The 17,306-nt window shown below is 34.7% G+C and overlaps 1 protein-coding gene across 9 annotated transcripts in view; it reads right to left on the bottom strand.

Annotated features, from left to right (window-relative positions):
* Nucleotides 1–1,610: 1,610 nt before the first annotated feature.
* LOC124170730 (oxysterol-binding protein-related protein 8) overlaps nucleotides 1,611–17,306 on the bottom strand; it is a 116,481-nt gene continuing 100,785 nt past the window's right edge. For all 9 annotated transcript variants that reach the window (XM_046549686.1, XM_046549650.1, XM_046549641.1 and 6 more), the window contains 11 exons: nucleotides 15,386–15,498; nucleotides 14,782–14,959; nucleotides 13,934–14,030; nucleotides 12,936–13,132; nucleotides 12,711–12,836; nucleotides 11,944–12,087; nucleotides 11,016–11,236; nucleotides 7,521–7,602; nucleotides 6,073–6,245; nucleotides 4,497–4,664; nucleotides 1,611–3,348 (listed from right to left, as the gene is read on the bottom strand). In XM_046549686.1, the coding sequence (XP_046405642.1) occupies nucleotides 3,141–3,348; nucleotides 4,497–4,664; nucleotides 6,073–6,245; nucleotides 7,521–7,602; nucleotides 11,016–11,236; nucleotides 11,944–12,087; nucleotides 12,711–12,836; nucleotides 12,936–13,132; nucleotides 13,934–14,030; nucleotides 14,782–14,959; nucleotides 15,386–15,498 (1,707 nt within the window). In that variant the 3' untranslated portion in view covers nucleotides 1,611–3,140. The remainder of the gene's footprint in view (nucleotides 3,349–4,496; nucleotides 4,665–6,072; nucleotides 6,246–7,520; nucleotides 7,603–11,015; nucleotides 11,237–11,943; nucleotides 12,088–12,710; nucleotides 12,837–12,935; nucleotides 13,133–13,933; nucleotides 14,031–14,781; nucleotides 14,960–15,385; nucleotides 15,499–17,306) is intronic.

The raw sequence follows: 17,306 nt of genomic DNA on the forward strand, positions 1-17,306 counted from the left end.
CGCGTTGGATATCTCCTCTGGTGCTTCCCCTCTGTATTTTCATCGAGCTTGTACTTAATGATAAGATCCCTCAAATGCAAGTACATACCACCCTTCCATAGCTTGCCATAAAAAGTGGACCATAACTACTTTTTTTTAGATTTACCATATGTGGGGAGAGAAAAAGAATCAGGGTGAAGAAAAAAAGACTTTAAAAATGTCAATAACGAAAATGCAAGAGCAGTATCATTAATATTCTCTATGAACAATATTTTATGTACTTAATTAAACTTCTGAATGATAATATTCCTTGCCAAATCACCTCATGGTAAAGTTATTTATCAGGTTATGGTCTGCATTTTGCACGAAAAAGAGCACAAAAACAAATTTTCATGAAACCCAGTAAATTTCATGCATTCATTTCATCCACATTCTCACAATTTGTGAAAATTTGGTACCTCTTACCTGTTCTCCAGGATATTCCATTGCTCTGTGCCTATGTTCTGTGATAATGATGCTGTAAGAGGCCAGAAAGGGTCATCTTATCAACAAACTTCAAATGCTCATAAATCCTATTTAAAGATTCAAAGTGTTCTATTAATCACCGGTAGAAAAATTATGAATCCCATATCAAAGTTTATCCCTGACTTAAACATGAATTTCCTGATTCTTTCAGAATTCCAAAATTTCCTTGACAATCACCACCCTATCATATGCATTCCTTAGTTGCCAAAGGCCCCTCCTCCTCCAGTGGATTTCAGCGCATTTTCAGAAACTATGTTTCTTCTCCACAATCATCCATTTTCACTCTAGAACACTTTCCAAAGGACGAATCAATTTTAATAAGTAAACGGGTCAATTAAAGAAATATAAACAATTCAATCAAAAGGAACAACCTTATTTTTCTTACTTCTCTTGAGTTTTCAGCTACAGTGAAACCTCGATTTTACATTCCCCCATTATGCATTTTCCCTGATTTTACAGTTTTTATCAGGTCCCGAACAATACTGCCTTTAGAAAATGATACTCTATTTTACAATATCCTCAATTTTGCACTTTTTGTAAGTGGTCCATTCAAAAGTGTAAAATAGAGATTTTACTGTACTTGAAATCCATTTTTAAGCCAGTGCTCCCCTCGATTTATTAACCTTTTTGGTTTTTTTTGAGTCCCAATTATCAAATTTCAGCTTTATCAACATTATATTTTCACTCTTTTTTTATCTCATTTTTCAGTGTTACTAACAACTGTTAATTCTTTTCACATATAAAGTACTTACTCCCCAAACACCAATTCCCAGAGTTGATGGAGCTTTTTGGCACACTTTAGACCCATATTATAAATTCCTGACTAAGCTGTCCAACTAAAAAGACAGGGCTCCAGCTAGGCATGACCTAAAACAACCAAATACCTTTTTAGGATTTTTTCAAGTTAATAATTCAAATAATACCACAGGAGTGCTTATGAGGTGAGCCCTTGTATCCAGAAAAGGAGATACAAGCAAGAACTCGTCTCATATACTTACTAGGTAGGTATTTCCCTACTGAAAACTGCCATGAGAAATCGACAGGTTTTCTTTCATAATTTCTTCCAAAATGTACATACAATATAAATACATAAAATAACAATTATATCTCAGGAATAAGTATATTTGAAAACAATATTATACACTTCCAAAACGTACACTAGTATATATATTATGTTCATAATAGCTTTTGGTAACAGTTTTCAATTTGGAATGTAAAGCATTTTAAATAAATATATTTTATGAATCTACTTAAGTTAAATAGGTACTTCATTCAAGCTACTCCAGGAGTACATCAATAAAACAGCACAAATACAAATATTTGTCATGAAATGCAAATGAATATTTATAAAATACAAATTTACCTTAAAGGTTGGTCTCCAGGCAGTCTATTTTTTAATTTTTACTGTTATAGAAATTAAGGGAATTTAATGTATTCCGACATACATTTGGAATCTTAGAATAAAGGAATTTAATTTATTCCAATGCATAAATGGGACCTCAGTGCTTAAAGCCATATTACAAAACATAACTAGAGTTTGGTCACATTAACTTCATAAATATACCAGCAGAGACTCCGCTGAGTTTTCAGCACTTCCTCAAATCCTAAATGGTTAATTCTGTCTGACTTATATTTTTAAGGTCCCAATAATATCATAGTAACAAAGACTATATTACCTTCCTAAGGAAGAGAGAAGGGAAAATACTTTCAGTAGCATGGAATAAAGGAAATACTTCATTTCAAAATACAGATATTGCACAAATCAAAGCCAGAGGCATTGCATATACATGAAAATGGAATGAGATTATAAGAATATAATGAAGATACAACTCAAAGTATGGTACAAATATGAGATTAAAAAGTATATTTAAAGATTCAACAGTAAAATTATGTACTTTAATACACTATACATATGGTGAAACAAGTGGTTTGACTTAGAGATTCATAACTAATACAAGGAGAAATTTATTCAAACACTAAATTAGTTTTCCAACTGAACTTAAACCTTTTCAATATCAAAATCTGTTAAAATGTTTCTCAATCAACAGCTACAATAAATCAAACTCTACAAAGCCAAATATTATTAAAATCAATAATGGCTATCACAAAAGAATATCTAATTAAAAATCAATAACAGGTTTCTTACAATCATCTTCTCGATGAATGATGGGTCTTTAAAATTTATCTGGAGACCTGGGAAGGCAGTAGTGGTATTAAGTGAATGGACCTGCACAAATTCATTTGGCTTTGAATAAATTTATGGCATTGCAGCATGAGGCTAGAGAGAAAACTTCATCCCTCCCAGTTCATGAGAATAAAATTCTCTCATGTGGGATGGTTCTCCTTCAACTGCTCGAATTGAACACACTTGAGTCCAACCCTTTTCACCATTAAAATAATCACTAGTTCATGGAATGGTGAAGTAATTAAGGGCAACTTTTCTTCTGGAGAGATCAAGGCTATTATCCCCCCCTGAAACTTCTCCCTTCCTTTTCACTACAAAGTGGAACACTCTCAGCACCCAAGGGGCATATCTTAAAGATTGAGGTGAGACGATGGAGGTGGTAGGCTACTCCAAAGGGCTTTCAATGCAAAGCTAGCAGAAAATGAATCACGGAAGTTTCTGAGGACCTCTTTCATCGCCAGTGGAACGCCCAGCTGATTAATGCCTGAGCAACCATAGCAAGCAACAGGCCAGTCAACCATGGGCCAATAATCCCACTCGGAGCGACCGTCCCCCTATTCTGATGACTCAACACATCCATTCGCCTCTGCAGTTGAGTCAAATGTTCTTTTTGCTCTGCTAGAAGTGATGTAACACCTTCAACTGCCTTGAGAATTTTCCTGAAAAGAGAATTCAAAAGTATTAATCCAAATTCATTTCAAAATAATTTCAAAGATCTTTAGTAAATACATACTTCCACAGTAACTAATTCTAACTATGAAAAGTGCTGGTGACATTGAAACCTAAATAAGTTTGTCACCCAAGTCTTGGATTCAAATTCCCTGACTAATCCTTGACAAAACCTTCATTTCCCTTGACTTAAAACGGCTTTTTTACACTCCCTTCAATCATTACAAAAAATTTTTGAGGAGTAAGAGCCATTTAAACAAAACATTTTCAAAATATATCTCAGTGATCACACATGCAACAGTAAATATTTCATTTACTTACTTAATTACAGCCAAAAAGGAACTTGTAAACACCAAATTTGGCAAATTTACAGCATTTCTCCATGTATAAATGCAAGCGGCATAGCGGTACTTAGGATTCCCACATTATGATATTCCCAAATGCCATGGCCGAGATTCCCAGACTTTTCCCTATTTCCCTGACCCATTTCAAATCCTATGACTTTTGCCTGACTGGTTTGATTTCCCTAACATATAACAACCCTGCTGAATCCATGAGAATAAAATAAAATGGTAAACTTCGACACAATTTTATATACAAAGAACCGACCTGGTTTCGACACGTAAGCCAAATTGGTAATGATACTTGATAATGACACTACGTGTCGAAACCGGGTCGGTTCTTTGTAAATAAAATTGTGTGGGAGTTTACCATTTCATTTTATTCTCATGGATATAAAACATTTCCACCAGATACCCCCGGAAACTGTGAACCCCGCTGAAGTTTAGTGAAAGGGGAGCTTCAGTTTCAAAAACAGCTTGCACTGCAAGCAAATAGCTACGACCTCAATGATAAATGTACTGAAGACAGACAAAAAAGAAGTATTTCTGTATCCCAATAAATTTCTGTTTTAAAATTAAAGTCTTTGGCATGATTTTCGATAATTAAATGGGCATGATAGAGCAATTTATAATATACATTCTCATTGTTAATGGCATGAAATTCACTCATTTTTATGAATAGAAATGGAAATACAAGATACAGAGGACATATGTAATACCATACTCCTACCAGTAGTCAATAACATTAAATAAGAATTCAATACTGGATTTTATTGCGGTGGAAAGATATCACTCACTTGTATTCTTTCTGCTTCCTCTTCCTCCTTTCTCCCATGGCTTTCCCATCTCCACCAGCTTGATCATCACCAAAATCTGAGCTATCAAACTTATCATCCATCTCATCAGAGGAAAACCTCCTCTTGTCTTCTTCACCAACCTCAGTCTTTTCTCTTTTTATGTCATCCCTAAAAAATAATTGAAGATTTTCAGTGTCATAGCAGCAAGTCAAAGGGAATCAGATTAAAAGCGCGCAATGAACAAAACCTGTTTACACAAGCAAGTTTTATTACTATTAACTTCCAGTGAATAACAGGGTGTCCAGCAAATCAAAGCAGAAAAATTCATGCATGATTCTAGGCTTCCCACAGTAATTTTACACAATTAAAGGTTAATCTTAAGTGATTATTGCAATAGATAAGAATTTTAAAACACCCAAAATTACATAAATATTTTTAAATAATATTATATTTATCCATTATTATTATTCAAAAAATTGTACAATTCATTAATACAGCTACACACATCCTTTGTGAGGATATTACAGAAATATTAATATCGGTTGGCTAACAATAAGCTAATTGTTGGTTACTGGGAGATGTTAGGAAATGTAATTACAAGAATACAAAAATGGAGTGTTGGAGGATAGGCAGTGGCGCCGACTCCATGGGGCCTGAGGGGGCCCGAGCCCCCTCAAAAATTCGTTATGGGTGTGAGGAAAAAATGTGTCAGGCTTGTCGATTTTCCCCTGAGAGTCCAGATATCTAGATTCGAGTTATCAGGGTTCTAATCTTGATCATATGACTCTTCTAAAATGATTAAAAAACTTAAACTCACTACTTATATAATTTCACGGAACAAGATCCCCGGTTTGGGCCCCCACAATATTTTTTGTAAGTCGACATCCCTGAGGATAGGTGCCCCTGGGCTAGTGGTCTACAAGACAGATGTATCAAAAGTAGTCACAACTAAGGAAAAAATTTTGGAGATGAGGAATGGTAGGGTGGAGCGAAGCCACCAAAGCCCCATCCTACCCTGGAAACATGGCTTCAACATGTGCATCCTCTAAATGGATTCCTAAATTGATATTTTTATACTGATGCAAGTTTTCAAAATCCCAAATCAGCTACTTCCCTGATGCATGCTCCAAAAATATGCACATTTACTAATTCTAGAGACTAAGTTATTCTATTTTACATGCTAAGTTACGTTGGGACATGAACATGAGCTTTGAAATGGGAGGATCAAAGCAACATGGTAGATTAGAGCATCAGGGAATGCTGCAACAATGCATTGGCATCACCTGGCAAATGCCCCAATCAAACAATGCAAGCATTAAGATGAGCATTAAAAAATGGGGAATAGATTCTGTATCTTAATGTGCTGGACAGGATTGATGAAAGATTCAAGGCAAAACTTAATGATCACAAATTATAAAATACATATTTTAAAATAGTAAATTACCAAATTGGTGATATAACAGAAAGTATTTTGGATGCAAAGATAGCTAATAATGCCCCAATATGCTTACTACAATAAGAACACAAAAGACAGGTACAAAAAACCCTTATCTGATAAATGATTCAATCAACTTACTTTCTAATCACCCCAGAATTCTCTCCAAGACTTGACTCAGCTTTTTCCTTGCATCCACTGGGTTGCTTCTCCTTTCCTGGATGTTTCCTGGATCTAGGCCTCTGCTGGCCTTTCTCCCTCAGTCCACTTCGACTTCGCCCTAATCCTTGAGATTCTCCAGGCAACTGCAGAAGCTGCAATTAAACAGTGATTCACAGGAGGCAAATAAAAATTTACTGCAAACATGAAATACAAATGATAATACTGTAGAAAATCAATAATCTGGAAATCTCAATAACAGAATGATCTAAACAATGAAAGGCTTTCCTGAGTTTTTCAAAATTTCTATTTTTTAAAACTGCATGGCCAAAAATACCACGATATAAGTGGGTTAATTGCCTCTCAGAGCCTGGATGTCTTCACACAAATCCCGTTAGAGCTAGTCAACATTCTGCAAAATATCTGGGTACCTGGATGTGGTGATTTCATGCAACAAAATTGAAGGCATCAACATGCAATGTCTATTCCTCAAACTTTCCGGACTTAATTGATGCAAAAAGATAGTTTTCCTTAGTGAAACCACTCTTATCCATTCAGAAGTTCATCTTTTTTTTATTTTCAGGTGAAACAATCAGTTAATCAAAGGTTTAAGGGAATACACTAACTCAACGATTTCAAAATGTTTTTGTTTTTAAATTTTCATTCACACGTGCAACATTTGGAGTCAGAAGGGGAAGGGCAGTGGTGAAAAATACTGCAGGTTCTTTGATCTTTGACTTTGATCGCCCGACTTACGACCACCCAAAGTTGCGACCCAAATTACATATTACAAAATAACGTTTGAAACATACTAAAAATTTCTTCTTCGCCATCTGTAGGCTTGTTAATTTCTATGACTGATTCTGTTTCATATATATTACCATTGAGTCATACCGTGTCTAATTTTTGTGGTGTAGGGAGAAGTTTTTGCAATTTTGTTTTAAGATATAAGTTATAATGTTCTTGAAATATTTTAAGGATCGTGCATAAAAAGTATGCGTACTTCATTGAATGAATCTATGACAGTTTGACATAAAAGTTTTATGCTACATTTTGGTATGTAGATGATTTAATACTTGTGCACATTTATCATTTTTAAATAACGACCCAGCATTCAGAACGTATCCTGTTCAAGAGTAGGGCACCAGTAATGGTTACTGGATAGGGGGAAATTACCAAACAACGGTTAAAATTTATACTTAAGTCTGTATAAAACAGATAGTAAGCATACATCAAAATATATGATTTTTTTGTAGCATACCTATTAATTAATGGAAAAAATACACTGATTATAAGGAATTTATTATCAAATACATATTATTTATGCAAAAGCAAAAAATATAGTCTTCACCCAACCAAAAATTCCTTCATTTATTCATCAACAAAAATGAAAAATAATTCAATTCATTACCAAAAATGCATGTACTTACAGTCGAAGGATCCACGCCAACCAAACTTGCAGCTCTCACAACCACAGGTGTCTTATGCCTAGTTCTTGTTCTAATTTCAAACCTAAAGAAAAGAAGCTCTTAGCAGCACATTAAAGCTACATATGCATAATGTCATAATTTTAATCAAGCCATTATTCTCAAAGAAACTCTCAAATTATTTTAATTACCCATTACCATTACTTCCTTGATGATATTTATACACTATCACCATGAAGAAAAGAAAAAATGAGGCACCAATATATCTATCAACTCTTTGATAGTTTTCTAAATATTTCTCAGGATTTAAGGATGATTCATTACGATTTATACATAAAATGCAAATTAGTGTGAGTTCAGACAGGGAGGCACCAGAGCTCACACAAAATCCACAAGGAACAAATTGAAAAGGCTTTTCAGGCCATAAAATATGGAATAATGGCCTTTTAATATCAGAGAAATAAACATTAAAAATTATTCTTAATATTTGAAAAAAATATGTCAATCACATAAAATGAATGGCAACAAAACATGTGTAAGAACTCTTACCAATCCAGGAGGCTTGTTTAGATGGTGTAATTCAATATTTTCTCACATCTCTTTGATAGTTTGCTTAATGTTTCTCAAGGTTTAATGAAGACTAATTTTGAATTATATATAAAACACTAATCAAATTAACCCCAAATTACAAGAGAAGCTTTTATCCAGTATCAACATTCATTCAGCATCATTACTTTTTTACAGCATTATCACTTAGATTTAGTATGAGAGTTTATTCACCAATTTCATTTAGTTTTACATTGTGATGGAATTAAAAAAAATAAACATGTATAATTCCAGTTTATGACACAGTGCCTACCTCTCAAGCTATCCGCATCAATGTCTGTATCATACTTTCCTTTCCCAATGTCCCTGACTTTTCCTTAATTTCCATTATAAATTTTTCATTCATCTACAAAGTGATCTTTCACTGACTTCACATTGATGGGAAAGCAGTCATAAAATACACTTCTCTTTTTTATTGAAAATTAATCACTATTTATGGAACAGGAAATAGGGATGGAAGGATCCACGATTTTTTCGGATCAGATATTTGATTTCAGGTGTCGGATGTTCGGACCCAAATGTATTTTTAATTGCCAACTATAAAACGAAGTAATTATACAAGTTTCTTCAGGGTCAATGCGATCAAAGGCATGCTACTTCCTATATACGTATTTTAATATTTTAACTAATTAAAAATCATTTTTATAAGCTTTTAAGTAATTTGACAGTATTCAAATTTTGCTCTTGCACGTTTCTCCCATATTTAGTCACATAGTCATCGCATGCTGACTTATGTTTCACCCACAAATGCTTCAGTTGTGGTAAGGCGGATTTTGCACTTTCTCTGATAGTTTCACGGCACAGTGCTACAGGCATACAGCTCTCCTTATCTCAATAAAAATGTTTCCATACAATGAAATACATTTTTATCAATATGTCATTGAATTAAATAGCAACTGCACCATCTGCGACATAAGTGACAATGTTTAGAATATCGACTTCATGTGTGATGAGGTACGGGAACAGAACGATATGACTGCTCAGCGATCTCAAGAGGAAGGGGTGGGAAGCAGAAGCGCTAAAAAAAAGATGAGGAGGGGAAGGAGTGCAATCCCTCCATCTTGCAAGCAACGAGACTACAAATGAGGAAGACAAGGACAAGCATGTCAGATCCTGCTATTTTTTAACGCTGTTGCCTTCAAATAAATGCCAGACAAGATACGAGATACATGCAGTTGTGTGTTTCCAGTCCATCTCCACTTGTTTGAGGGGCAAATTCTATGCTTGTTTCTTTGAAACTTGTGCTGCTTGGACAATGTTGAATATTAGTATAGTATAGTTGTAACAAGAGAACGTAGTGGAAATCAATTATAGCTGAAAAAAAACAAAATATCGCCAGAAATGCATCGTGTATGGTCTCATTCTTTTTTAAATTTTGTGCATGTCATCCAATTGCTGAAGCTATCAAGACATATTTGGGCCCAGAAAGTCGCTCACCTAGCATTTGTCCTTCAGAAAAGGATAACTGAAGCAGGTAGGACAAAAAAGTTGATGAGACAGGATAGAGATGAAATACGCTTCGATTATTCTCATGTAACTTGATATTTTCCTTTGAAGATAATGATTTATGGTCCGTCTGATATCCAAAACAAAAAACGAACACCAGAGGCACAGTCCAATGGAGGGCCGAGGGTGGTTTTCCGAAATTTGCGACGTAGTTACTTATGAGGTGGTGGTTATTATCCTAAGACACTGAGATTCCCCTGATGATTGTTAAATCTCTTGGGACGAGTCACACTATGAGCCTATAGTATTTTGCCTTAAAATTTTCAACAGCTGAAATTCTGCTGCATTACCCCTACGAGAGATTAAAAACAAGATGGTTCACGAGTAGGACAAGTGTTGTTGTGCGACGGCACACATGAAGGGAGGGTCAGAATGCATTCCACTCTCTCTTATGGGATGCTGAATTCACTGAAGCATTAATTTAAAATTTCAGATCCAGATCCCATTTCTTTAATCCATTTGGATCCTAAGTATCCGGTGAAGGGCAATATCTGCGGATATTTGGATCCCAGGTATCCGATCCGACCATCCCTAATAGGAACATTAGCAGCATCAGTCTTGTAAAATTTAACAGATACCTAATTCAATACCATCACAACCGATTTTCAGCTTTTCAACACCAATTATCAGTTAAATCTGATGTCAAATTTTCCACCATTCTACCAATAGAATACAATGGTACCAAATGTACCATTGCATTCTAGTAGTAGAGGTTGACATGTGCAATAACATTCAAACCCAACGGTGGTGGCATCAGAAGGTAATTTCCGCTGCATTAGGCAGTCTGCTGGCACCCACAGCGTTTGTCTCCAACACGCTGATTGATAATGAAGACTGAAAATTGGGCTCCAAGAGGTGCAAACTAAAATTAAATAATGAGTGAGGATCCTAGTACAGAGCTATTTTTGGGAGATGAACAATTATATTAGCCTTCTCAGCACTGTCATCACAATGTGGACCACATCGTTGTCAGTGCTGTTGGCTCATAGGTACGCCACAAGGGAGTTTCACTCAAAGTACAATGGAGTGAATTTCCTTGGATGATAGAATAATTATTTTTTCATTACTACATTATAAAACAAAATTATAATCTAGGCAAATAAGCTAATGAGTAAATGATTATATTTTTTTAAAATAATAGTGGGCTTGGTAATCTGGTTTCTAGTTGATCCAGCCAGGCTAAATGCGTTCGTGATGGACTACTAGGTTTGTAACATGTACATCTAAAATGACATCGATATCATCAGCATTGGTGATGGTATCAGAAGAGGAATCAGACAATATATTGGCTATTTCTGGTGTTCGTTCATCCCAGACAAGGATTCTATTTGAATGAAACTAAAGATTAACCTCTCTGTAAAGTGATAACAAAAGTTAGAAACTAACCCCTTCTCATACTGAGTGACATCATTCCTAGGGTCCCATGGTCGGAGATCAGCTCTGCGATATATCCAGTGGCCTCCAGGAAAAGCAGTAGGACCCAATGGGGAAGGTGATGTATCAAGTTCAAAATGACGTGGAACCCACGTCGAATTCGATGCCAAACGCTCTCTTGCAGCTTTCCTCTGAGCTTCTTCCAAGATTGTCTTCTGCTCCGTTGCAGCAACCTGCATGACACCAAATATATTTTTATTTTAAGAAGAGAAAGTAGAATAGCTAGATCAGATCTCTTTCAAATAAAGTTTGTACATTGAAGTTTGAATGTAATTTTCTGTTTGATTTGATACCAAAACCAAGGAATTCAGTTGATATTTACCAACATTGGTTTAAACTCTTCTTTGGATCAAACTTCTCACATCTATTTTCCAGAGTTTTATTTTCTAATAGAAGGACTGGCTAGTACAACAAGGGACTAATTCCTTGACCACTAACAAGAATGGGAGGGACAAGTTAGGGTAAGAAATAAAGATTGCCCATTGTCCCATTCGTGAAAGAAAAACTTTGAACAATAAGAATAAGATGGGCCTAAGAGAGCAGGTCAGGGAGTTGTTTCAGGCTTAACCTGGTGAAATTCTAACACATTAGTACATTAAAATTTATCATCAATTTGCCACAAATACTTAAGTTTTAATTTACGCCTGGTTTTGATACATTTAATATCATCTCCAGACCTGAAGATAAAACAAAATGCATTGAAACCAGCAATTAAGTAAAATAGTAGTATTTGTAGAAAACGTCAACGTCCAATAAATTCTAACTTACTAAGAAGAGATGGCCATACGTTCTTTTACATATTTCATACAGTCACGATTATACTCATACAAGGAAATTTCCCACAGCTTAAGGTTTCTTATACACAGGCTTAATAACGTACCTGGTCATCCTGTAAAATGGCTGAGGACACATGTCTCCATAGTCGTTCAGATTCAAATTCTCCCTGGTATTCAACCGGTACAGTGTACCTTCTAAGCCGAGAAGCTCGTACTTCAGGGCTTACAGTCCAAAATACTTGTTCCTCCTGTGTAAAATAAATACAAATATAAATAAATAGATACATATTTGCAATGATAAATTAATTAAGAAAACATTACACAGGGGAAACTGTTTAAGTCCATTGAAAATAGGCAAAGGAATTGATACCAGGTCTAGTGGAAATCAGTAGTGGAATGTACTGTCAGTCAATTGTTAACTATATGTGATAAATGATGGAAAATCTACAACAATTTATGAAAGTACAAACTGATAACCAGCGTGTTACAATTATCTAGCATGATTAAGGGCATTTTCAAAAGCTCCAAAAATCAAGTTGACTTGATTTCGAGATCACTTGATGGCTAAGGACAAGAAAATTCATAAATCATCTCCAAAGAAGAATTTCCACTTATACCCATAGAACCTAAGTCATAAGCACTTTCAAAAAAGCCCTAAAGAGTAGTTAAAAGTAAAATTACTAGTTCCAAAAAATGAAATGTTTATAAGTTAAAACTATCCAAAATGAAATGTTTTATGATAATTTCATTGGTCTAACTCAAATACAGGCAATTACTAAGTACAAATATGTTCATCACCACAAAGATTTATCCTTTTATGTCCCATCAACAAGGAAATATAAGAACCAACTACTATGCTATCTGGACTCACCCCAGTACGCTTGTCACGTATATACACAGTGCTGTCCCAATGACCTTCAATGGTGGCCAGGGTCTCTTTACCAAGTTTCAGTCTTCCAGAGATGGCATTGGTTTGTTCAGCACCCCCAAGAAAAGGCTATGAAAAAATGTGTATGTTCCATAAGTAATATAAGAAATGATACCAAATTTATAAAATGCATGCTGAAGAATCAAACTAATTTTACAAGACAATTACCTTCAGCTTAAATTCAATTTCAGTACGGTAGCCAGTCTTTTCACATTCGATAGCAACTTTCCCCCCTAGTTCCATTGTAAGAGTGCCAACAAGTATTCCTTTACAGTGAGCATATGGAATAGTAAGTGAATATTCCTCTCCCCGTGGAAGCAAAGTCAAAATAGCAACACCTTCTAAAATGGCCGATGTTGAATTACCTGTAACAAAGAAAAGTACTTCCTCAGAACCAGGAAATAACAAACACAGTCACTGAAACTGAAAAGGTATTTGACACTTGGTAACTTGATAAATCCAACTTCCAATTCTGATTGAATTAAACGATACTTAATGAAGACACACATAAATTAAAATTGAGAAGTTGTTCAACATTTAAATTTATGGCATATATGTAGTTAAAAAACTATTGATAATCACAAGAGAATGCATGCCATGTTTTTTGGATGCCATACTTACATATTTTTTTTTTAATTTGCATAATTACGGTGTTGTAACTTAACAAACAAAGTTAAAGAAAGAAACTACAAAAACATTTAAAACAACTGTATCCACTAATTCATCTTTCAAACTAACACAGAGTATACATGACATTAGACTCAACGTTGGGCACTCAACATTTTTGCATGAGCATTGGCTTTAAAAATTAAGGTAATCAAATTAACTTGGTTTGATTTTTAACGGTATGTATATGTATAAAGAAAACATTTTTTTAACACTAACATTTGATTTAACCACACTAAATCAGCTTTCAAACATTTAAAATTTTATCCAGAGTTAAACTCATGATAATGTATAACTTAATATGATTATCATCAAAAAAACTTCTAATTAGATTTTTTTAAACAGAATTTAAATTCAATAAAAGGCCTTAACTCATGGTACCACAGAAGTCGCTAATGATCCATTACAATGATCCACCCACTGTAAAAATGAAAATCAATTAAATTAGGAGTAAAGTAAATATTTCCAGAACTTAAAAGAAAGAAATACTTAGGACTCACCATAGAATTTGGACTTAGCAAGTATGGAAGCACTTATGCAAAAGCCGTCTTGCCGATTTGTCACATAAAAAGCTGACACTGGAGGATGGTGAGACACCTAGAATTAAAAGACATTCATAGTTATTTCCTTCTGGTTTTAGACTAAACCATGGTACCAAATATATTTACGGAATAGTCATTACTTTTATGAGAGGTAACAAGTAGGCATTGAAGCTGACTACATATAAATGTGGCCAAAATCAGCTTTGGAAGTTTTCATGCCATAGGACAAAAATTTGTACAGCCAAGATAAAGCAACAAAATGCTGGTTTAAAAAATTGGTTTAATAGCAATAAATATGAGTAACACTGTACAACCTCCATTCAAGGAATGCAACAAAATTATAGGGAAACCTCCCAATTTCGAAGTCATACCCCATCCCCAGACTCTTGCAATGGACAATACATGCAAAAACCTCACTGAGGGAAGGCACAACCCACATATCACCTCCACAGGAAAGCCCACTACAGCAAGGTCATAATATTTCTAGGCCCAACAAATTCATTGTGCACATGGAGGTTTTACTGTAATTTTATCTGCATATCTATATCTATTTCCTTTGTATACAGTATGATACCAGTATAATTAATATAGATCTACAATAGCTTTAAAGCTTGGTAAAAAGCACAAGAAAAAGAATACCTATCTCTACATAACACCAGGAAAGCAATAGACCTTTTTCTTTAGAAAAAATAAAATTTCAAGGTCAACCATCCAATAAAATAAATCATTACTAAAAATATTACTCTCACTAAGAACTGGATTATTAATTTCATTAATGAATACTAATTAAGGCATAACATGGTTACCTGCTCAGAGAGGTAAAACGTGCGAGAGCCATTTGGATGCTTCCAGAAGCAACGAAATGTTTCTCCCAAGATAGGATTATATGGTTTTCGAAGACCTTTAGGTTTCTTGTAAAGACCACTGAGGTACCATTTCACAACCCATTTCATCCGAGTAAATGCATCATCTTCAAGCACAGCCCTGTAAAATTTATACAACATGATAAATAAATTTCAAGGTCATCAGTACCAAAATATATCAATACAAAACCATCATTAAATTCAGGCTATCTTTTTAAATTTAGTATTTTTAGCATTGATTTGGTGTTGTAAACTGAATTATTATCACAAAAAGGGCAAAATTAAAATGTTTCACACTAAAAAGCAGAAGTAATTAGCAGACAAAAAGCTACAATTATTTTTTTAAATGCAACAAGTTTAATTATAATTTCTAGAACTAGACAATACATTTGTCTCAAATCCATAACAGATACCATGGAAAAATGGCATATAAAAATAAATATTTATATATCATGACATATAAATTGGTATTTTCTAAAGAAACATAGGCATTGAGCTTTCTAATATAGAATTATTAAAGTAATAGGAGGCTCTCCATTCAACTTACTTTGAAAGGAGGTCGACATGATAATAAGAATCCGAGAGACGATCAAGGAATGATCTAGGCTCAAGAATAAATGTTGGTAAAACCACTTTTGAGAGATCCATCCCAGGGCGGACCTGTGGTAAAGTAAGATCACTTTACATAATCTTGAATCTAAAATCATTTTAAAAATAGAAATAGTCAAGCCAAAAAAATTTCCTGCCAGGGTAAATAATCTGATTAATTTATATACATCTATATACATATGTATTTTTATGTATAATTACATAAATTTATAAATTTTAAGTATACATAAATAAATTAGAAGGGCTTCACTTAAAGAGTATTCCGAGCCAAATGAGAGAGAGAGAAAAACACACATAATAGAATGAACTGATGATCTTTACCAGCAATATTAGTAATTTTCCTAAAGTTCTATGTCCTCAAAAATATCACAATTGTTACAGTATAATGACCATGTACAATGGTAGAAAAAATTAATACAAAGCTCGTCTGAATCTGAAAGCGGCTAGTTCAGGAACTACTCGTCTTCCAAAATTTTGCCCTCGCAATGCTCTCATACAACTGGGAATTTAAGAAGCTATGTGCCCCTTATACCAGAGAAATAATCATATCTGTTGCATTATGACAACATGCAAAAGATGCAGCTACGAATTCTTCCCCACATTCTCCAAAGTATGCTTCGCTCACAACTCACCTAGAATGGAGTTTACTCTCATCTGGACATTTGTGGACACAGCCGACATATTGAGACTGTATTAGGGCATAACTGTTCAGGTAGTATAGTGGGTTAAGTATCATGCAATGAATCAGAGGTTCCACCGATCAAGTTCTCGGTGACGGATGATTTAATGCTGCACACACACTGTGGACATTTTTCTGATCTACAAACTTCACAAAACATATCACAAGGTCCAGAGGAAATTGCATGACTACTGTATTCTTATGCGCTAATTTATTTGTGGAAACTCAACACCTATATTGCATAACCATTTGGGCAGTTGATTGTGGAGTGAATTTTGACTACCTTTTCCACATCATCCAGCCCTGCTTCACGGCCCCTAACATTACTAGTTGCATGTGTGATGTGTCATGGCTAACGCTTCTTCTCCCATATAAGAGAAAATTCCTTTGAATTTTCCCTTGAATTCCTAACTTTTGTATAAGCTTTTATACGTTAAATTACAAAGATGAACTCTAAGGTAATCAGCACCAAAGGCACTCTCATCTGCCTAAATGAGTAGATAGCAATAAACACAAAATGAATTTCATTTAAATATTTCACCAACATGCTAATTTTAATTTTTCTGTATCTATTCATGAAATATGGTCAGAGCAGGTGTAAAAAACCTTTTGTCCAAAACTAGTGTTCAATCAAGGTCTTATATCATTTAGCCAGAATTAAAGATGACATCAAATTTTCTAGGAATACAAATACCTAACATATGAAAGTATACCGTGGCTAGTCCCGGTATACTTTCATAAGTCCAGAGCGAACACCTCTAGTGTTCAAAGTTCGGGCTTTGCTCTCCAGCTGTGGCGCCATGCACACGACCTGGACTGCTAGTCGCATCATATGCTCAGCAGTCCATACCACCTTGTCCGGTATAGTCCACAAATTTCCACAGAGGAGAATGACGCCTCGGTAGCTTAACTGGCTAAAGCACTAGGCCGGAAATCGAGGGATCCCGGTCAAGGCGAATGATTTTTCCTCTGTGGATTTTTCGCAAATACCTAACATATGAATCACTTTTCTACTGGTGACTTGATGTGCTATCATCAACTTAAGAGAGCAAAAAAATTAGGAATAATAATAAAAATTAAGACTTCAGAGGTTAATAATAATTTGAAAAATGCAAGCAATAGAGAGCAAATGATTCCACTTCATACACAGCTTAGGATGAAGAAAAAAGAAAAGTAAATA

Source organism: Ischnura elegans, chromosome 1 (genome assembly GCF_921293095.1).
Source record: "Ischnura elegans chromosome 1, ioIscEleg1.1, whole genome shotgun sequence".
Classification (NCBI taxonomy): domain Eukaryota; kingdom Metazoa; phylum Arthropoda; class Insecta; order Odonata; family Coenagrionidae; genus Ischnura; species Ischnura elegans.